Source organism: Chelmon rostratus, chromosome 22, assembly GCF_017976325.1.
Source record: "Chelmon rostratus isolate fCheRos1 chromosome 22, fCheRos1.pri, whole genome shotgun sequence".
Classification (NCBI taxonomy): Eukaryota; Metazoa; Chordata; class Actinopteri; order Chaetodontiformes; family Chaetodontidae; genus Chelmon; species Chelmon rostratus.
In genome coordinates this window covers 144151-167061 of record NC_055679.1, presented here as the reverse complement: position 1 = coordinate 167061, position 22911 = coordinate 144151, and the positions used below count along the sequence as shown (strand labels likewise).

General features: G+C 40.1%; 1 protein-coding gene across 8 annotated transcripts in view; it reads left to right on the top strand.

Moving 5' to 3' along the window:
• The window catches only part of LOC121625816 (pleckstrin homology domain-containing family A member 5-like), a 206896-nt gene extending 184215 nt beyond the window's left edge, over positions 1-22681 (top strand). For 3 of the 8 annotated variants that reach the window (XM_041964090.1, XM_041964094.1, XM_041964088.1), the window contains 11 exons: positions 137-238; positions 370-478; positions 852-895; positions 7287-7422; positions 10150-10271; positions 11111-11302; positions 13224-13439; positions 14392-14499; positions 16743-16903; positions 17868-18034; positions 20178-22681. In XM_041964090.1, the coding sequence (XP_041820024.1) occupies positions 137-238; positions 370-478; positions 852-895; positions 7287-7422; positions 10150-10271; positions 11111-11302; positions 13224-13439; positions 14392-14499; positions 16743-16903; positions 17868-18034; positions 20178-20212 (1392 nt within the window). In that variant the 3' untranslated portion in view covers positions 20213-22681. Of the gene's footprint in view, positions 1-136; positions 239-369; positions 479-851; positions 896-7286; positions 7423-10149; positions 10272-11110; positions 11303-11456; positions 11595-13223; positions 13440-14391; positions 14500-16742; positions 16904-17867; positions 18035-20177 lie in introns of all 8 variants that reach the window. The other 5 variants (XM_041964089.1, XM_041964093.1, XM_041964091.1 and 2 more) reach the window with 5 other exon arrangements.
• The last annotated feature ends 230 nt before the right edge of the window (positions 22682-22911 follow it).

The window sequence follows — 22911 nt, the reverse complement described above, 5'->3', positions numbered from 1 at the left end:
TTGTGTATGATTTATTTTAATATATCAGGACAGGGAAGCGGTTAGGAAGCGGTTTAGGCATACACATACATGTACACACAATTCAAAGATTCAAACAGTCCTATGACCCCACTGTTGGCTGGTGTCCTGGTTTCAGGAGTTGGAGCGCTCCTGGAGGGAGTATGACAAGTTGGGGGCAGATGTCACTCTAGCCAAGTCTAACTTGCTGGAACAGCTGGAGGCTCTAGGCAGCCCACAGGTAATACACACATACACACATGCACAAACACTTTGTAGAGTGATCCAGCTTTTAACAGCATTTATGTATGTGTGTGTATGTGTACATGTGTGCATGTGTGTGTGTGTGTGTGTGTGTGTGTGTGTCCTCAGACAGAGCCTCCAAGCCAGCGGCACATCCAGATCCAGAAGGAGCTGTGGAGGATCCAGGACGTGATGGAGGCTCTAGCTAAAAACAAACCACAGCGGAGCACAGACAGCAGTGAGTGTCTTGAATAACACTTAAATAAGTCGCATTCTCTGATTCTTTTCATATTTATCTAATATAATTTACATTGAGGAGAAAAATTAATTTCTGGTAACAACATTTACACTGTACGATTTGAGCCCGTTTTTAACCCGATTTTTGAGCCCCATGACTCGACGCGTTCGAGCGACGAGTTCAGTGCCTTTGTTCTCACTGCGCGAAGCGGCAAACAGAGCATCTGAAAGCGCCATGGTGACACGATGTGTCGAGTGGCCAGCATTCGGTAGAGGCAAAATCAGCTGGGATGTATATGGAAAGATGGTTTGAGTGTGCGACCACAAATGCTTTTTCAGGTGTCCTTTCTCTCCATATTCCCCATGTTCAACAGGTTTTCCTGGTTCCAAACCACTCTCCAGTTTACAGAAGAATGAGGTAAGACAAATCCCCATCCCACACAGCACATACTAACATCCATTCTACACCACCGCTATCACATTTGATATCACGTTGTTTGATGTTTGGTTTAGTCTGTTCCTCCAGTTGAATGTCTTGAAGGTCCTTTTTAAAAGAGAGAATCAGTCCATGATTTTGGTAGAGTAACCAACAGGGATGTAATGTATATGCATTCATCCCGACATTATAAAAGTGACTCTATGAGAGTTAGCATGAAGCGCGTGGCCACTGGATTCAGCAGGCACATATAGGTAGCTTCTCTTCATTTGTTTTCAGCACTGGATTAATCACTGTTTTCTTTTGTCAGCCAAATACTAGTTATGTACTTTTTGTACTATTGTACACAATTTGACAAATCACACTAACAGTGTTAAGCTTGACGTCTTCCATGCAGGCATCCACTGGTTTCAGTTTCATTCAGTCCACTATGAAAGTCAGCTCGCTGAATCTTTAAACTTGCTTGAGGTAGCTTATCTACTACAGTAACCTTTTTTGTCAGATTACAATACAGGAAGTTTGTAATCAAGTTGTAGGCAGGGAATGATTAGAAAGCTTCTTGTTGGTGCATTCATGATTTCTTCATGCTTCAAGGGTTTAGACTAGAGTTGCCTGTTTAACAGCAACCTTTTTTCCAAAAAACAACCAAATTCATAATTTCCCTTTCATGATGCCCATCATTGCTCATTTAACCTTGTAGCTTTGTATTGTGCTTCACAGAAGCCAACTAAAGGAGTGTTCAGGCTGAACACAAGGTGAATTTTTGTCTTGTGTTTTTTGTGCAAATTTGACCGCTGTCTGGCTTACTTGTTTTAGCAGTTTTTGTGTGGCACAGATGTTACCATCAGCTCTACAAAGTGTTCTGGCATCTTTGTTTTGGTTTTACAGCCCAAGCTCTCATCAGTTCCAGCAGAAACAGCTGGCAGCTGTTTTTAGTGAAGAAGCTCTGATAAACCCACTGTTTTCTACCTGCTCAGCACCAAACAGCAGACACAGTTCATGCCCTGCTTACAACTCTCAACCAAAAGTACAGTCCACAGGGTTTCCGCCAGTGTATTGAAAGCCTGGTACATTTTTCAGAATTCTCTGATGTTCAAGCCCCTGCAGGGCCAAGCTGACTCCCCAACTTGGCCAAGTTGGGCCTGCAGGGGCTTAAACATCAGAGAATTCTTAAAAATGTACTTTTCAGATGTTTCTTTAATTAAAATGTGTTATACAAATAGCAAACTTAACACTCTCCAAGTGTGCAGTCGGGAGTGACAGAGAGAGAGAGAGAGAGAGAGAGAGAGAGAGAACATGTGTGACAGTGAGTATGAAGATACCAGTCACATTTTGGCTGTGAATGTTGCAGGGCAGTGTGTATATTGTGTAGCAATTTGTCTGGAATAAATCCTACAACTCCTCAAGCCCCAAGCCAAGTTCTGTCTTGCTTGCCACCAGCTGATAAAAATAGTACTGTGCGAACGACTCTTTTAACTGACATGGGAGCAACAAGCCCTTGTGTCCACTAACTCATTCACTGACTCGCCCCTCCTACCTGATTCTAGCAAGTGCAAACTGCTAAGATGAGGTGAGACCATGTGTCACTTACACTGTCACCCAACGATCATATTAATTGTATTTGTGGAAATATATTAAGTTAGTTACTGTATAGCCCTGTGAGAAAAGCAACCACGTTGGTGTTCAGCACTTGCTCCCTCAGCCCAGAGCCCTAAGCCTAAGGTCTGCCTCAGGTTGCACGAATCACTCACTCACTCAGACTTGCTTTCCCAGCCCTGAGTCTGCCCCCCACCCTGAGCTGAAGGTTTGACTCTACACAAATCACTCACTAAGTGTGTTTCACTGCTGGAGTTGTTTACTCTGCTTTGCTAACATTAGTCTTTCTGTGACAGCATAGAGAGTATTCAGAATATACTTATACATTTGTCTTACAAATGTAATTGTTTAGTCATTTAATCAAAAAATGCTTATAACTGCTGCATTTTTTTTTAACATTAACTATATACAACTCTGGCATGTCTATGCTGTAGATTGTTCAGGTATTGCACAACTGAGTTCTGAGTACTTTTTTCATTCCATCAACACCATGTTATTATCGAAGGTATTACTGTGTGTGTGTGTGTGTGTGAGAGAGAGAGAGAGAGAGAGAGAGAGAGAGAGAGAGAGAGAGTTTAAGAAGTAAATGTTTTGCCTTTCAGAACTCTTGGTCTAATCGTGTCAAACAGTGGAAACTGGGAGTGGGTGGAACTGGTTGCCTCAGCGGGTGTGAGTGAGTGACTGAATGACTGTCAACTACTGAATATTAATCTGACATAGCAGTCAAACCATGTAGTTACTGCTTCATGGTCCTAAAAGGACCCAGAAACCATTTTTCCTGCCAACAATCATGTAGAGGTCTTCACAGGTCCAAAAATTTGTCAACAAAACCAAAAAGACCCAGAAATATACTTCTTGGAACCAAACCAAGTTTACTTACTTTACTCACTTTATTATTTGAAAGCTGAGACCTGGAGCCTTGAAGAACTGAGAAATGTCAGACCTAGACCCAAATGGGAGACATTGTCCCAATTGGAATCACAGCTGATTACTCTTAAAAAAGTTACATTAATTTACAATTTATCAAACAAAACTTTGTGTCTTACCTAATGTAACATTAATAGCATTCTCCTCTGTGCCTAGCAGTGACACATGATCTATCCTCCTTGCCAAGTTGGTGAAATACTTCCAGGTTTCGAGTTATACCTCTCACGCTGATAGAAACAGCATGGCAAATCCACTCGTTACTTCAACTTTTAAGTCCACTTGCTGTCACAGTGATTGATGACAATCACAACCCATTTAGAATCAGCTTTGCAGTTTTGTTGCATTTAGCTCAACAAAGGCAACTTCAACTGCCCTGTTCAACTATGATAACGATAGCTTGTTCATTGCCATAGCTGTTAACGTTAGCATTACTAATATGTTATCATCTGTGCTTTCTGAGATGAGTCTGTTGTGGCTCTTGTGGTTTTTTCACCTTGTTTATTTTGTCATCCTAATGTTTCAGTGTTGCAAGTTACCATAGACACACACACACACACACACACACACACAGCACTTCCATCATGACCAGCATTGTCTGATCACGGTCGGGTCTTTTCGAATTCACTTGGGTATCACATCTATCTCATGCTGTAATAGAATGGGATTCAACCTGGACCCACGTGACTGTATAAAATGTGGACCCGTATGGGTCCCAGGTCGGGTCTCAGGTCCTTGGGTACTGGTCATGAAGATCTCTACAATCATGATAAAACTGTAAAAAGGTAGATTTTTTTTTCCCACCACAACCCACACAAAATTACTGGTTTCACCATTATTCACTATTACTTGGTCCATCAGCATTTGGAAGGTCTACAAAATCATGAAGTTTTCTTTTCTCATTGAAGTTATGTAGCTGGTATGCATACTCTATGAGCACCAGGGAGGCTGAAGGAGGCTAGCCCTGATGTTAGCAATATTTTGTATCCAGGTTCACTTAAAGCAGCCTGACATTTATGTCGGACCAGCTATTCTTATTTCAGTGACAAGCCACTCCTCTGAGCTTTACAAGGCCCCCCCACCTCCAACAAACAAAAAAAAAAACACTTGGCCGCCGGGCCTGACAACTTTTCTGGCGGAAACCCTGTGTCCAGTAGTACCACATGATTTCCTTGGAATGAGACCAGCTGTGTTAACTGTCAACAGGCAGTGACGCTGCTGCCACTCAGTTCTCTCAAGGAGGGCGACAGTGTGCCCCCTCGCCCACCCCTTCCCCAGCACTACGACTCGTCAGAGTGCCCCCCTCACGTGCCCCCCCACCACTCACACCCTGGCGGCCGCCTGCCTCCCCACACGCACCGCCATGAGGACCGCAAAGGCAGCTCCAGGAATGGAGCACACAGCGTAAGAACCACTGAAAACCTCCATAGCCTGCCATGTCTGCTCCCTCTACCTGTGACCACCATCCATTAGCACACTGAACCGCTGCATCTGAAAGTGTCATTTCAGAAGATTCTGTGTGCTTACAACCATTTGTACATTCATTTTCATCTGTTTCACTTCTCAACTCCATCATCCTGACACTGAAGAGACTCATTCTTCAAGGATCATTTTGGATACATATCCATCCAGCTGTCACTGTTACTTCCAGTATCACATCCAGCCTTTTTTGGAACATGGATATAGCTGATGTTGAACTTATGAACTTATTAGCCCCAAAAAAAAAAAAACTTTAAAAGAGGTTCTCAATAAACCATGAATGGTTCTGAAAGAATGTTTTGGATGCCAACAGCCATTTATTGTAAGACCACAGTGGCTGTATACCTTGTATCTCCAAGACTGTTTTTTTTAATTCAAGACAAGCCTAAATTAGTTTGTCTCTGTCATATTTACTTGCATCTTGCTTTCTCTGCAACTCCTTTCTTGTTTGTTTTTGCCTCTTCAAGTCTTCAGACAGAAGAGTTCAAATTCCTCATGCTGAATGCAAGATGTCACCCCAGGACTCAAACGATTTCAATTTTAGCCTTGATTCTTTGTATTTTTGCCAATTCATTTAGATCCAATGAGAACATAGGTATAGCAATGTGTATCCTCACCAGCTCCACCCTCTCATCCAAATATGGTCATTTCTGCAGTCTTCCTTTCCTGGTCATCATAATAGCTGGTTTCATCATGGACTTTGATGGTTTTTGATCTTTGAAGATATATTTCAAAGCTGTTGAAAAGTAATGATGCACTGTCATGTCTCTTTACTTAGTTGAGAGGTTCCTGACTTAATATGGATTACACCAGTAGTGAAACAGAGCTATTTAGTGTATACCATCACTACCTCTGAAAAACAAAACAGATCACCATCTGTCAAATACATTAAGAAGGCAAGAAATCCAACTAATTATTAACAAGGCAAACCAGCTGACTGAAAACCATTCCAGGTGATTATCTTATGAAGGTAGTTAATATAATGCCAATAAAGTTCAAAGCTGTCATCAAGGCATCAAATGGTGGCGATACGTAAGCATATTTTGGTTTGTTTAACACTTTTTGTTTAGTACATGATTCCACATGTATTCTTTCATAGTTTTGATGTCTTAACTTACAATGCAGAAAATCATATAAATCAAGACACAACACTGAATGACAAGGTGTGTCCAAACTTTTGACTAGTCCTGTATTTTGACTTCTTTTTTTTTTAATTGCTGTTATTTAATTTCATGCTTTCCGTCATGGGGTTTTGCTTACAGTTGCTTACCAACAAACACATGCAACAATAACTCTAAAAACACAAAAGATAGTAAAAGATAGTATACCCTATCCTAGGATGGTTTCAACATGAAACATATGTTTTCTTAAAATGATGCAATTGTTTACCCTTGCAGTGGTCCTAACCTGCCATATACTCCTAATAAATCATCAAACTAATTTCTCATGAAGGCTTGTTTTGTACTCTGTGGGCTGAGAAAGGTTTTTGACCTCTAAAGCTCTTAAAGCACTTTCTTAGATCCCACAAAGTTGACTTTTGGGAGATACAAGGTTTTCACCCAAAACAGCACTAAGAAATGACCCAAATCAACAATGAATAAATTTCCATGTACAATAAAGTTCAAAAGTTTAAAATCACCTGCCACAAAAGATTGATTCAAAACAGTGGAGAGGGCTACTCTGTATTTTTGAGTAATTTACATGCTTTACAAGTCCTCTTTACAAATAGATATTATTTGAAAGGATTTGCAAAAAAAATGTTTTGAACTGTACATGAAGAACAAATGCTGTGCATTTATTTAAAATTTAAATGGCAGAAGGAGATAAAGATCTCTGAGCAACTGTTAGGTAAGAAAAGAATAAAAAAACAAGTTGGAATTAACAGTTATGTTGTCTTAATAAAGCCAGGATTACCACGATTGGATCACAGAATATCCAGTAATTAAACTATGGACTGGCAAATTACAGTTTTAACCTATTCTGTCTAACCAATGAACAGACTGCAGAGGCACCGTTGTAGTTTAGAAATGATCTAGGGTCACTATTGTTTTCTGGACTTGAACACAAATTCAGAATAAAAGGGTATTTTATGGAAAAAATGCCTAAACACTATTCCCTCTTGTCATGCAACACTGTGGAATGTTTTAATCATTTCATTATTGTGTTGGGGATAAAAGGAAGGGAAAAAACATCAATATAACAGATCATTCCAAACTTTTGAATGGTAATGTAGATTTAGGACAAACAAAGAACCACTGAAAAACTTGTTTTTTTTAGTGTGTACTGTATATGTGTGTGGATGTGTATGTGTGCCTGACTGCTGCTACATGGTGTGTATTGTGACCCTAAGACATCTCTCTCCTCTCTGTCACAGCAAGCTCCAGACTACCGACTATATAAAAGTGAGCCTGAGCTGACCACGGTGAAGGAAGAAGTGGACGAGGCCAACGGTGAGGACAAAGACAAGACAGAGACCTCGACTGAGAGTAAAGACACTACAGCCTCAAAAGGTACTCCTTGACTCAGTCACATAAAGTTGATACTCTTACGTTCAGTCGGTGTTTGATATCCCAAATTTCAACTTCAATTCAGTTCAATTCAATTTTATTTATATAGCACCAAATCACAACCAAAGTTGTTTCAGGACACTTTCCATATAGAGCTGGTGCAGACCAAAGTCTTTATCTACAGAGGCCCAACAATTCCCTCATGAGCAAGCACTTGGCTTAGTAAGTAGCAAGTAACACTTTCACTGTTCACATCTGGTCTGTTCTCCAGCTCAGTGGTGGAATGTGCACTATTGTGATATTGGAAGCCAAAATATATGTATGTTTAAAAAAATCACGGTGGCTTTGTAAACATCTAAACACAATTTCAATGATATTTGTTGAATTTCAGAATTTCTGAAATTTTGAACTGCTGCTTAAACTTGTGACTCACACAAAATGTCTGTGAAGAAAATATCTATGTTAGAGCCATGATAGCTATGAATATTTAGAATAATTAATAATATAATTTGAAAGCAACATAAGAATTCATATATTTGTATTTTGTAATTTCTAGTTTTTTTATTTCATGAAAGAGATGTTTACTGTTAGTAAGGGGTAATTTAAAGGATAACTTTCGTTTTTTACAACCTGGACTTTATTTGTAGCATTAAATACGACCATTTAGACACCCAGACAACTTTGGTGGCATTTGGAGTCGTTTTGAAGAAATTAGCCCCAGGGGAGCGGCGCGTATATCCGTATAATGCGAGTAATCGGGGCACCCGTGCGTAGCCTCTATAAACGCATAATCTGCTGCGAAACTCGTTCATATTCCAATATTTTGTTATGATATGCTGGTGCTATTCCCCTCTGAGCCCGTGGTGGCATGTTATCCAAATAAAGTCCAGGTTGTAAAAAACGAAAGTTATCCTTTAACAGTCATTTAGATTCGGGACTTTTAATTTGATTGGATTTTAGACCAGCACGGATGTGTATAGTTTTTTGACTGTGCTTGCTGTGTAACTCTGAAAGATGGAAATTGTATTTGAAGACCTTTTTTGTCAACCTTTTTTATTAGATAAAGTATTTTGTTTGATTAAGAACCCAGCTTGCTCGGTCCATTCTTGTCAAAAGTGCTGGACTGAATGACACAGATATTGGATCTGCTGCCGTAACAATCTAGATAGATAGATGGATAGATAGATAGATAGATAGATAGATAGATAGATAGATAGATAGATAGATAGATAGATAGATAGATAGATAGATAGATAGATAGATAGATAGATACTTTATTAATCTCCAAAGAGAAATGTACATTTCCAGCAGCTCAAAGGATAGAAACACAATGGCATGCAAAAAATAACAACTTTCAAGTAAGGAGGCAAAAATACATTCCAAAATACCATATAAGAAAAAAAATAGTGAGATAAAAATATAGAACTGACCTATACAAGATAAACATCTGGTGGTTAAATGTGAGTCCAGTAGTGCAGTTGTGCAAAGGACATTGTGCAGCAGTCATTTTCAAGTAATGAGGCTAAAATACAGCACAAAATACAAACTAACGATATAAGCAGAAATAGTGAGATAAAAATACAGAACTAAGCTATACAAGATAGACATCTGGTGGTTGAATGTGAGTGCAGTAGTGCAGTTGTGCAAAAATGACAGTGTGCAACAGTCGGTTTGTCCACACTTGGGTCCAGCATATAAATGTGTGTGTGATAAAGTGCGTGTGTCCATGGTGTGTGGTGTGAGTGTGTAGTGAGTCCGGAGTTGTTGTGTCGATTATTGCTTTTATCGCCCTCCCCGAGAGGTTTTGAAGAGCCATACGGCGTGGGGGAGGAACGATCTTTTCAGTCTGTCCGTAGAGCAGGACAATGGCAGCAGTCTGTCACTGAAGCTGCTCCTCTGCCTGGAGATGGCGCTGTGCAGTGGGTGATCAGGATTGTCTATTATGGACAGGAGCTTGTTCAGTGTCCGTCACTCTGCCACAGATGTCAGACTGTCCAGCTCCGTGCCAACGAGAGAGCCTGCCTTCCTCACTAGTTTGTCCAGGAGTGCTGTGTCCTTTTTCTCTAAGCTGCTCCCCTAGCACACTACTGCGCACAGGAGGGCACTCGCTACCACAGACTGGTAGAAGATCTGTATCAGCTTTTTGCAGATGTTGAAGGACGCCAGCCTTCTGAGGAAGTACAGGCGGCTTTGTCCTTTCCTGCACAGAGCGTCAGTGTTGGCAGTCCAATCCAGTTTCTCGTCCAGCTGCACTCCCAGGTATTTGTAGGTGTGAACCACCTCCACGCAGTCCCCTTCAATTAAAGTCCACTACCATCTCCCTGGTCTTGGTGGTGTTGAGGAGCAGGTGGTTGGAGTCACACCATGTGATGAAGTCCTGGATCAGTTTCCTGTACTCATCCTCTTGTCCACTCCTGATACAGCCCACTATGACTGTGTCGTCTACGACATTAAATTGGACCCAGACAAGAGTTCGAAGATATTTAAAATTGTAACTTATTCAGAAAGCTTTACTAAGCTCAAACTGCTTGTACCAAAATATATGTTTTGCTGAACACTGTGTTTCAAAGATGTCCCATAATGTCTGTTTTTGTTAACATTCTTTTAGACGTTTTTAATCTTAATGAAATGAACATTATTACATTTTCAGCCACGGCATGAGAAATTACCCTGACTGCAGTGTGTGTTTGCTAATGTAAGTGACAGCATTCCCTGGCATCTCTCCAACAGTGCCCCCCTATCCAGTGGGCATCGTTCCTCCCAGGACCAAATCTCCCATGAGTCCTCCAGAGTCCTCCACCATCGCATCCTATGTGACCCTGAGGAAGACTAAGAAGCCTGAATCTAGAGCAGTAGGTTTTTCCTTTTGAGACAAAACTTATTTAGATGAAATCAAGCAATTCCTATTCAGCAAATGTGGCAGAATCAGCGTAAGGCTAGTGGCTTTGTTTGAGTCAGAACCCTTTAGATTCTTTTTCTGTCCAGCCAAAAAGAAGATACATATCTTTTACTATTACATTTACAATGACATGTCGCTTTATCTGACATTCTCATTCAGAGCAGGGAGTGTGTTGCCTGACAGAAAAGTTTCCTTTTCCCCTTCAGCTTTACTGCTTTCTTTACATCTCAGTGCTGAAAGTTCTTGTTCAAATCTCTGTCTTGTTTTCCAGGTTGATTTAGCAGTCAAACATACTGTCTTCTTTCTTATTTCATTTTCTCAGTGCATGATACAAAAAGAAGTCCTTATATTCTTTAATCTGCAACACAAGCAAATAGCAGAACATAAACTGCAGTAAAAGAGATTTCTGCTGGTATCATTCTGCCATGTTTCTCATGGCTGATATGCCTGCACTCACCCACACTGCACTGCCATACCACAGATATGAGGCATGTATCCTCATACGCCTGCACATCACACACATTCACCCACTAATTTGAAAACAAGAACAAAGTCAAAAGCCCATACATGCTGACAATTTTGTCTAGCCAAGGAAAGGTCAGGCAGTCAGGAGTCATTGTCTTGGCAGTTTTAATATCTACTGCAGATTTCACTGAAATTCATTGATTACTTTCTGAGGTGCCTTTGCTCTGAATAAAAGACTTGTGAAACAAAAATAGATCCATAGTTTAAATGCAACAAAAATAAAATGAAATAACTAAAAGTCAAAACACTGAGTCTTGTCCTGTACAGGCCCGTCCCAGGAGTGCAGTAGATCAGACTGGATTTGGGGAGCGAGAGGTGGGGAGAACAAGGATGAGTGTGGAAGAGCAGTTGGAGAGGATGAGGAGAAACCAGCAGGCTGCATCACTCCGAGAAAAGAAGAGAGAAGCCCCATCCCGCTCACCCTCCTTCAGCAAAGACAACCCTTTTGTTATCCTACAGGTGATGTCAACCCCCCCAACCAAAACACACACACACACACACACACAAACTCATGTACATACATGCACACACATACGCACTCACACAAGTGTGTGTGCGTGTGTGTGTGTTTCTGTGCGTGTGTGGGTCGATGGGTTTGTGTGTGCATGTACAGAGTCAGGTGCAGGCAGAGGGGCCCAGTGCAGACCTTGTGGAGCTGGAGGCAGCTCTGGAGCTGCTAAAGGTGGCTCACACGGAGCAGAGCAGGATGGCTGCTGAGGCTGCTAGGACTCATGCAGAACCTGCACCACAGGTTCATGGGATATTTTTATTTATATTTTTTAATCCTAGTGATTGACATATTCTCTAAGTGCTGTAATTGTCACATTTTCATCGAAAAAATATTTACACATTTTAAGCAAAATACTAAAACTAAAAGTAAAGAGCAAATCAATGTGTTTTTATGGACTTTTATGACCTGCAAATTCAGTATTCTTATACAATGACATCATCAAATTTTGTTTCTATATACACTACCAGTCAACCGTTTGGACACACCTTCTCACTCTGGACGCTTTTTCTGTATTTTTATTTCTTTCTACATTGTAGATTCACACTGACGACATCAAAACTACAAAGGTACACATATGGTATTATGTAGTAAACAAAAAAGGGTTAAACTAACCAGAATCCATCCATTATCTATACACCGCTGAATCCTTTGCAGGGTCACGGGGGGGCTGGAGCCTATCCCAGCCGTCTCTCGGGCGAAGGCAGGGGACACCCTGGGCAGGTCGCCAGCCTACCACAGGGCTACATATACAGACAAACAACCACACGCTCATTCACACCTATGGACAATTTAGAGTTATCAATTAACCTAAGCATGTTTTTGGACTGTGGGAGGAAGCCGGAGAACCCGGTGAGAACCCACGCTGCACAGGGAGAACATGCAAACTCCACACAGAAAGACCCCAGGCGGGATCGAACCGGGGATCTTCTAGCTGTGAGGCGGCATTCTCTCAATCAGCTTCATGAAGCAGTCACCTGAAATGGTTTTCACTAACAGGTGTGCCATGTCAAGAGTTAATTTGTGGAATTTCTTGCCTTGGCCTCAATGTGTTTGAGGCCATCAGTTGTGTTGTGCAGAAGTAGGCTTGGTACATAGTTAACAGCCCTATTTGACTACTGTTATAATCCATATTATGGCAAGAACCACTCAGCTACGTAAAGAGAAGTGACAGTCAATTATTATTCTAAGACATGAGGGTCAGTCGAACTGGAAGATTTCAAGAACTTTGAACGTATCTTCAAGTGCAGTTGCAAAACCCATCAAACACTATGATGAAACTGGCTCTCATGAGAACCGCCCCAGGAAAGCAAGACCAAGAGTTGCCTCTCTTGCAGAGGATAAGTTCATCAGGGTTACCAGCCTCAGAAACTGTTAATTAACAGCACCTCAGGTTAGAGCCTGCATAAACGCTTCACAGAGTTTAAGTAGCAGGCACATCTCAGCATCAAGTGTTCACAGGAGACTGCGTGAATTGGGCCTTTATGGTGGAATAGCTGCAAAGAAGCCACAACTGAGGAGGAACAACAAGAAAAAGAGACTTGTTTGGGCCAAGAAACACAAGGTATAGACATTAGACCAGTGGAAATCTGTACTTTGGTCTGATGAGTCCAAATTTGAGAATTTTGGTTCTACCCGTCATGTCTTTGTGAGATGCAGAAAAGGTGAGTGGATTGTTTCAAATGTGTGGTTCCCACCATGCAGCATGGAAGAGGAGGTGTGATGGTGTGGGGGTGCTTTGCTGGTGACACTGTTGGTGATTTATTCAAAATTCAAGGTACACTTAACCAGCATGGCTACCACAGCATTCTGCAGCAGCATGCCATCCCATCTTGTTTGCGCTTAGATGGACCGTCATTTGTTTTCCAACAGGACAATGACCCCAAACACACCTCCAGGCTATGTAAGGGCTATTTGACCAAGAAGGAGAGTGATGGAGTGCTGCGTCAGATGACTTGGCCTCCACAATCACCTGACCTAAACCCAATTGAGGTGGTTTGGGATGAGTTGGACCACAGAGTGAACGCAAAACAGCAAGTGCTCAGCACCTCTGGGAGCTCCTTCAAGGCTGGTGGAAAACCATTTCAGGTGACTGCCTCATGAAGCTGACTGACAGAATGCCAAGAGTGTGCAATGCTATCATCAAAGCAAAATGTGGCTACTTCGAAGAATCTAGAATATGAAAAGGCCGGACCGGAAAAGCAGGACCAAACACAGGACCAAACACAGTTCCAACAAAAGGCAAGCACGAAGGCTGATTTATTTACAAAAGCAAAAAGGCAATACAGGCTAACTAAGGGCTTAGAGGTAGTGTCAAATAGGAGGAACAAAAAACGCTAAGGATCTCAAAAAGAGAACTAACGCTAAGGTAATCAAACAACAATAGAGAACTATGGCAAGATAAACAGGACTGATAGCGAGACAAGATACTGGGAGCACAAGACGTACAAGACAATCTGGCACAGGACAAAGGGAGACGCGAACTATATATACATGAGGTAACAATGAACAGGTGGAGACAATCAGGGCAGGGCAGACAATCAGACAAGCGGGAAACACATCAGGAAGTCAGGATCTGAAACGAGAGGAGAGTTAGGGTTTCACAATAAAACAGGAAGTGCACGACAAGACTTGACACTGTGAACAGACACATCAGACACGGCGGTACATGACAGAATATAAAACATATTGTTGTTTGTTAAACCCTTTTTTTTGTTTTTTATTCCATATGTGTTCCTTCATAGTTTTGATGTCTTCGGTATGAATCTACAATGTAGAATAAGCTGTGTCCAAACTTTTGACTGGTAGAGTATATATACGCAAAGTGCTGTTAATACAACTTTTTACTGAACTGATTTCAGTCCCTTGCCATTTTTTGATCAGTGTTAAGCTACTGATCAAATAAAGGTTTGGTAATATAGCCTTTATATATGCACTGCATTGCATGATATACTATCATAAATAAGGTGTAAAGCCTCATGCACTGTTCTGATGATGACTATACAAGCAGCTCTTTACATTATTTTATTTCAATCTCTAGGAGGTGCAGATCGCAGAGGAGGAGAAAAATGACAAGTGTAAGGAAGTGCAGCAGGATAGGGACGTGACCCTGCAGAATGTGGAGCAGACCAACAGCATAGATAACGAGGTACTGTACAGAATTCTGCACAGCCAGGGTAGACTTACATACCCTTGTTATTCAATCAATTCCTGTTACAGCTTGTTTTACTCATTTTTAAAACAGTTTCCCTTGAGACTTAAAACTTAAACATGCCATTAGGAAAAAGTCTGGTGTTACTTTATACTTTTATCAAAAAAGTCACTTAAAAATTAAAGTCACTCAAGCAATCTTTCTGGTCTAGACCTAGTAACACTGTATGTCTCTCATATCACTTTCAGGCATGTCTAAACGACTGTTGTTGGATTATTATTATTATGCATAGAGAAATTAATTCAGTTGAATTAATTTAAAAAGAGGCCATTGTAAGTTGTTGTGGAGATTCTTCTCAGAACAGCTCAGTCTACAAAAGCAGCTTTTTTCCTCATGGTGTGACTGGAGCAGAACTGATTAAAATCCATTGTACAACCACAGAAATAATTGGTCTCTGCCTATATTTTTAATTTAGATTCATGTTCAGTGCGTGGTTGAATCATCCAGAAAAATGCTTTGTATACTGAAAGAAATTAGAATCCAAATTTAACGTCCTGTCATTCACTGGTTGTGTACTGTCAGATTTCATAAACCAGGCAGCAGAATTTTCCCTATAATAATGTTGAATGATTAAATTGATTCAGAATAAGGCTTCAATGGAAAAATAAGACTTAAAATCCATCACTGATGCTGCAGCCTCAAGATTAAAAAACTGCCTTTTTCCTTCATCATGACTCTCTCTCGCTTTCTCTCTCTCATTCTCCAGCTGTCTGTAAGTGTGCTTTTCATGTTTGAATGAAACCCTGAAGAACTTTCATGTAAAAGTTACCTCTGTCTGAATGACATGTCTTGAAAGGGTTTAACTTAAACTTTAAATGTGTGTTCATGTCACTGTCCATCAAATGCACTCAAACCACACCCACATAGTCCTTGTGAAGCAAAGTAACAGGGTTTTTGAGAGTTAAACTCTCAAAATAGAATGACTAGAGATATTTTTTTTAAACTCACTGTTCCTTATTTAATCATTTTTTAATTGTACTGAAAAACTTTTTTTTACCTGTTTTCTGGAAAATTCAACTCATTCAATGAACCTCACTTCACCTGTGTAGTGATGTAATGTAAATCTAAGTGGTTCGGGATTAAACTGCTATTACTGCTGCTGCTATGTGGTTGAAGTGGAATGATGTACCATGTTGTCAATATAACTGCCATTGTTCTGGCAGTAGTAAACACTGTGAACATTAAGCCAAATTACTCTTGATTGTCTCTGCAAGAGCCCAAAATAAGTAATAAAGTAAGCTCATGAACAGCCATAATTGAAATAAAAACATATGCATAGGGGCTAGATGCACATGAGATGTCAGCTGATAGCTACGTAACGGGTACAGTGCAGGCTGTGGGAGGCTGCAGGGGCAGCAGGTGGAGGGGAATCAAAGGAATTCTAAGACACTATACACAGTTGTCTCTTTGTTAAATTCTGCATCTGTAATCCCAGCCATGTCTGCCACACAGCAGATAATCGGCCATTGTGGCTGTTACACGGGAGTGTAATCTGGGACAATAATGGGGGATTTGTGGGAATGTGGAAGAAGCCAAGAGGGTTTTAAAGGGTTTATCTGCTGGATTCAGCCAGGATTGCTAGCTGGCTCTGGGCTGCTCTCCAGTGGGATGCCAACGCAGAGATCCTTGGAGCTGAAGAATGTTCACACATTTCCCCTCATTCTACAACAGAGACAGAAAAACACAGACTTAGTCACTCAGTCATTGTTTTATTTATTTAATTTTTAGGATTTTTTTTCTGTTTTCTCATCTATTTCCTCAGTAGTTTTTTGAAGTGAATTGTTGCGTAATGTATTTCTTCTCTTTTTCATGTTCTCTGTCATTACACATCAAATATACTTACATACATTTTTCATTGCCAATATCTATATACATTTCTCTGTGGTGTTATTTTGATTTTGTTATTATTTATTTCTTTATTTGAAGTAAAAAAAAAAAAAAAAAACTAAATTGAAGTCTTTCTGACATAAAAGATGCACATCAGCTGTCTTTCTCTGCATGTAATAACACTGACAGCACACTTGGAAGCACAATTTGTATTGCTATTGTTTAAAAGGTTTAAAAAGTTACAGGAGATACAGTTTGCTTTGAATCAAGACCACTGAACTAATTTCTTCTACCAATACTGTTATTCATAGGTAATTCCCAGCACATAACAAGCTCTCCATTTTCTGAATAAGACGTGTGTGTTCCAGCTGTGTGAAAGCCAGAGGGTGGTGGTTCTGGACCTGCCTACGGAGCCTAATTGTGTGGAGACTGTTAACTTCAAGCCTTTTGATGATGACAAAAGCAGAGAGCAAGATCTGACCAGCTCGCCAACAAACACAACCACCGAAAACAGGTGTGTGTCACTGTGCCTGTGTGGACACAGTCTGAGATGTTTTTGGAGCTAGAAACTAGTGTTCATTATGACGGGATCAGACTACATGAATCTAGCCCAGTTTTGAGGCGATTTTGTCATGGCTGACAAAATCGCCGAATTACCAGCGTAGTGGCCGATTAACGACAATCAGGCGTCTATACCTGTGTACTTTGACATGCTAAATAACCTGTTGTGCAGCATCTGGGACGCCCCATGACACCCCCTCAGCATTTTTTTGTCTTGTCTGTGTGTCACATCTCCCACGACATATTCCTTAGCATCGCTCTCTCCAGAGCGCAGTCAGGTAACACACACGGCAAAGAGGAGGAGGAGGAGGAGGAATGCTAAGCTTGCTGCTATCTATGTAATGTTCAGACATTTGTAACCTCAAGTTCTATTTTAAGTATCAGCAGCCCATACCGTCCTCTCTGTGCCACCCAGGAGCGCATCCACAGTTATTGTGTCTTTCTTTTCCTTCTTCTTTTTTCGCTGCACAAGAATGCCAGCATCACACAAAACGCTTCGGTCGCTATGAGTGACAGTTGCTTCAACCGGCTCCTCCATGACCTCTGAACTCACATGTGATTTTGAAATAAGATGTGCCATGTTTGGTTGGGATACTACATGTAGTCTTGCCAGTCACCTGACCATAACACGGCAAGAGTTTATGGTACTGTGATCGTTAGATCTGACATGGTGACCATCATCAAAGACAAAAATGTCTTGTAGTCTGATCCCGGCATTAGTGAAGCCACAGACTGAGTGCTAAATGTGTGGAGCAATGGCAAAAGGATCTCTAAAATATAAAATACTATGAAAATAGAGTATACTAATTACAACTAATTAGCTATTATTATATTATAACTATTATAACTTTCTTGTCCTATCAATAGTAGTCTCCTTTTGCATTAGAGTCAGAGTGTGACCATTCTGCTTATTGTAGCCTCCATACTCCTGAGCCTGAGACGCCAAGCCCAGAGCCTAGAGAGGAGAGACCAAGTGTGACACATCAATCCAGAGAGGAGAAGCTGGAGAGGAGCCTTGATTCTTCCAGCCAGCTAACAGCAGACAACAAGAAACACAGCAACAACAACAACAACATGTTGGCTTGTAAGTGAGGACTCCCTCCATCACTGACCTTTAAAATTGTAGCTTCTTTGTCTGTCAAAACTGAGTGTGAGGGGAAGAGGTGAAGAAGAAGGAAGCCAGGACTGTTCTCTGTGGTTCGTTGGTGAGGTAGTCCATGATCCATGCTGTCAGATGGTGGTCCACCCCTGTGCACTCAAAATTGGCCCTCAGAATGTGGGCTGTATGGTATTGAATGCATTGGAGAAATAAAAAAACATTACTCTCACAGTGTGCCCAGCTTTTTTCAGGTGAGATGCAGGTGGTAGATGATAGCACCGTATACCCCAATGTCAGGTTGATAGGTGAACTGTATTGATGACCTCACCAGGGGCCTGAGGTGGTATATTCCTTCTAAAGAAAATCACCATTGCAATATCTATTTTTGTACTATTACTATTACTATTATTTAGTACTATTGTACTAATGTCTATGAGAAGGAAAACCAATACAATACGTTAAGATATAAATACCTAAACATTACAAAATAAACATTAAAAAAAGCTTGTTTCAGCTTAACCCATTTTTCTCATGTTTTGTGTTTAAGTGACTTATGGAGACAATTTTTGAAGTATTGAGTGAGGGCACTACAGAGCGCAGCCACAAAACAGGCTGCAATGTAATCTCTCCAAACATCCACTAAAAGTGCTTGTTTTTGCCACTGACAGGCTCAGTGTCTGACCATATTATGTAAACGACCTCTACAGACACAGACCTTTTCATTAAAGAGATCTGTTTTGTTTAACCAGAAACAGCTGTTGTATTGCTCTCACCAAAGCCACCAGACTCCATTTACAGAAACAGTAATTTTATCATTGTAAAATGCACTTCAAATGTGACAGAAACAAAAATTCACCAAAACCCTAGGGACCATAGCCCATTAATGAATCCAGGAAATGCATGCATCTGTTACTCACCAGTGGAGGAGGTCCAGTCCACCCCGAGAGTGATTGTTGATCAGCTTGCCAACCCCTGGCAACAAGCCAAAAAGTCATATTTCATAGACATTTTTTTTTATTTCATTGACCTGAAACTGTTGTTTCAAGTCTCAAAACGAGTACTTTTTTCATTGATATAAGGATTCATTCATTGGTAATTGACTGTCAGTTTTGTATTGAAAAAAGTAAGTAATTCATAGTTCACCTTTTCTACAGAAATGTAAATTCAGAGAATCACAAACCTTGTTAGACACAAGGGGCATCCCTTCAGTTTATTTTCATTGGCCAACTAGCTAGTTGAACTGTGAGTTTTGTTTCCATGTTTTTTAGGAGTTTGTTCACACTGGTATAGAAAATAAAAATTTGATTAAATGTGTAAGAAAGTGAAATCAACGATAATAGGTTAATTAGGCCTAAAAAATAAAAAGTCGGGCCCCCCAGAAAAATTGAATGTGGGTTTAATGTAGCTTATTTCCCTATCATTGACATCGTTGTCATGGTGATGTTAACTGCTGGAGGGTTATGTGCTTCCAATGGTTGTTGCTGAATTCACACATTAACGTTACACCGCAGAACTGAGAATCAGCTCCTAAATCGCAGATACGGACTTCTCTAGGACACAATTTCTACAACTAGTGTAAATGAAGCTGTTAGAATATGTCTGTATATAAGCGAGTTAATAATATAACACTGAGAGGGGCCATCCTGATGTATGTATAAAGGACAATGAAATAAATAAAGTTGAGATTAATAAAGGATTATCTTATTTTATATGAGTAGTTTGCCTTTTGATACTTAAAATACAGTAAATGTTACTGATAATACTGTGATACTTTTACTGCCATAAGAATTTGAATGCAGGATTTTAGCACTGTATTTTTACATTGTTTTATTGCTACTTCAGTAAATGATCTCAGTACTGCTTTCACCACTGCTTAAAAACACACTTCTGAACGTTCAGAGCAGTTTGGCACTCTAATACTATAATAAATCCTTGAAAACTTTTTTTTTTGTTTTTTTTTGTTTGTTTTGTATGTTTGTTTTGTTGTTGTTTTTTACATTAGCGTCCATTGCTGGATGAAATGTAAAGTGACATCAAAAACTAGCATCACCAATAGAACATGTACTCATCACTGTGGAATTTCTGACTCACTTGTATTTCCATCCTCCCTGTCCTCTCCTCCTTGCAGCACAGACATTCACCTTGGTGAGCAGCGATACATGAATGATGCTGGCCTCAACATCCACAGTGACGTCCTGAAAGCCCAAATGTAGCCAGCCTGCACGAGCATGCTCCATGGCTTCCTGCGTTTACAACGGAACTACTTTTATACTACTGTTACATGCCCACAAGGAGACTGTGAAGATGGCTGCTAACAGACTGGCAACAGACTGCCATCACATCAAGACAGAAAGAAAGGCAGATATGCTGTATCTTCAGCTGCTGTTAGATCTGTCTGTACTGATATGTCCCAGAGCAAAACACCAATTCCACCAATTCTATGGAGTCATATTTGTCCCAAAACATTTTTGCATAAAAATCACATTGTGAAATGGTTTAATGATTAGGAAAATCACAAATTATTGTCTGTTTGACCTGAAATACACCTGCACAGGCACAGGAATGTTCTTTGGAGCCTTGAGAGTTGTAAAATACATCTGCCTCTATGTAAGATGAGTCACATTTATAATTACAACAAATCCTTTTTCTGGATTTAAATGACTCTCCAGCTGTGTGGTAACAGGCAGCCATGCAAAGTCTATTATTCAAAAGGAATTGGTAGACCAAGGAGGATGGCTAACTCAGTATGAACTGATTTCTTAATCTACATGACTTTATTATAGTCATCCCTACAGTCAAAAAATAGGTCATAGTTTAATAAGGAGTGTTTATCGTAAAGAGCTGGAGCAATGTCTCTTTCAGCCACCTTTGTGTCTGTTTTGTGTCTTTTCAGAAAGGTTGAACTTGTTAAAAAAATGTTTGTAGAGTTTTTTATTGTCTGTGTATTCAGTAGCGTTTTAAATCTTAATTAAGGGTACGTTTCCTGAACACAAACCCTGTTCTTCAGGAACACCCTGCTCCATGTTCACAGTAATGCAAATGAACACCTGTTGGCTGTCCAGTACAACCACAGTCTGATCTGTGGGCCACACGAGCAGTTTGGATGAACTGTGACTACACAGGAGACATAGCTGAGCATCATGTTAGCAGAGCAGCAGCAAGTTCAGTGCTCCGTCTATGGCTAGACAGGATGCATTGAATCTAGTACATCTGCGTTTTGGCAGTGCTCATAACCTGGCTGTATCCCACCACCTCACTGATCTCTTGCCAAGAATTCTGTCTTTGATGTGTATTTGTAGTCTTGACAAGATGAATTGTACAAATGGGGAGAACATGTTCAGAGTCCTTGGTGGCATTGCACTAAGTTGTACACGTGAGTCCACTATCAGAAAGGTAGTTTCAGACACTGCTAATTCAGTTTTAGAGAACGGCAGCCTTTTTGACTTATCTTTGAAGTAGCCAGCTACTCCACATGCTAATCACAATATAAACTCAGAGTAGCATGTGTCAGAAATTGTATTTATCCTCCTATCCAGTCAGGGTGAATAAAATGCAACAAAAAGGGTGAACCGTCAATCCTGTTCTGTCTGTCTTTTTTTTTTTTTTTTTTTTTTTTTTTCGCTGTAGTTCATACTTTTATAGCTATAAATATATAGAATTAAACCATTTCACAATCTTCACTGTATGTACAACTTGTTTTGGAGGCAATATACCTCCATGGAAATGCGTTGCCAAATACATACACACACACACACAATATACAGAAGTTATGATACCCTACTAAGTATTAAAGTCAGCTTAACATAATAATTATTGGAATATTCTTCTGATCTGGAGGAGGGGATATTAGCTGTTACTGAGTTACTGGAGTGGAGGTGAGTGTATGGCTGTATATAGGAGCACTTGAGAAGTCTCACCGCAGATTGGCTAAGCACCAAAACTCAACACACATGCAGTGCTTTACTTTAACCCTGAAGTGACCGCTGATGCTCTTAGAGTTTGACCTGTTTTTGATTCTTTGTGTTGATTTGAGACCGGAGCCTCACTTCACTCTATTATTACATTTTTTGCACCTGCAACACAACAGATTATATACATATCTATATATCTATATCTATATCTATATCTATATATATATATATATATATATATATATATATATATATTGCAGAAGTTGTGATCATTTAAGTTGAGCAGACAGTCTGACTCTCCCGAAGTCTGTTGATGACACACACAGTATGTTAATGTTTTGGTTTTGCAGTCTTTTTCAGTTGTATCTCTTTTTGTTTCTGTCTTTTTGGTTTATGTTGCTTAGAAGATATACAGTGACACGGCAAGGACATGAGACACATTAGACATTTTGCATTTGAATCTGTCCTTGGTGGTGAAGAATCAGAGAATAGCACATGTACGAAGCAATAAGTAGGACTTTGGAGCTACAGGATATAAATTAATTTAAAAGAGCTGTATAAACTGTAAAAAACAAAGAACACACAAAAAAAAACAAGATAGCTTAATTTATGAATTTATGTACACACTGAAAAGAAGAACAAATATAACTATGAGAGGTTATTATTAATATTATTAGGGTAAATTTGCAAAAAGTTCATACTCCATCTGTTTTATATCATGTGAAATAAATGTTGATGTTCTTTAAACATGTTTGCTGTTTTTTGATTAAAAAAAAACAGCAACGGGGTGGGGGGTGGGGGTTGGGGGTGGGTGGGTGTTTGGTAGTGTGCATATCAGATGAATGTTTTTTCGCTTTTTCGTCCATTTATCTGACCTGCTTGGACAAGCTTTTACACTTGTGACTCCTTAAAATGAGAGGCCAGAGTACCCAGTATTTTACACAAAAAGGA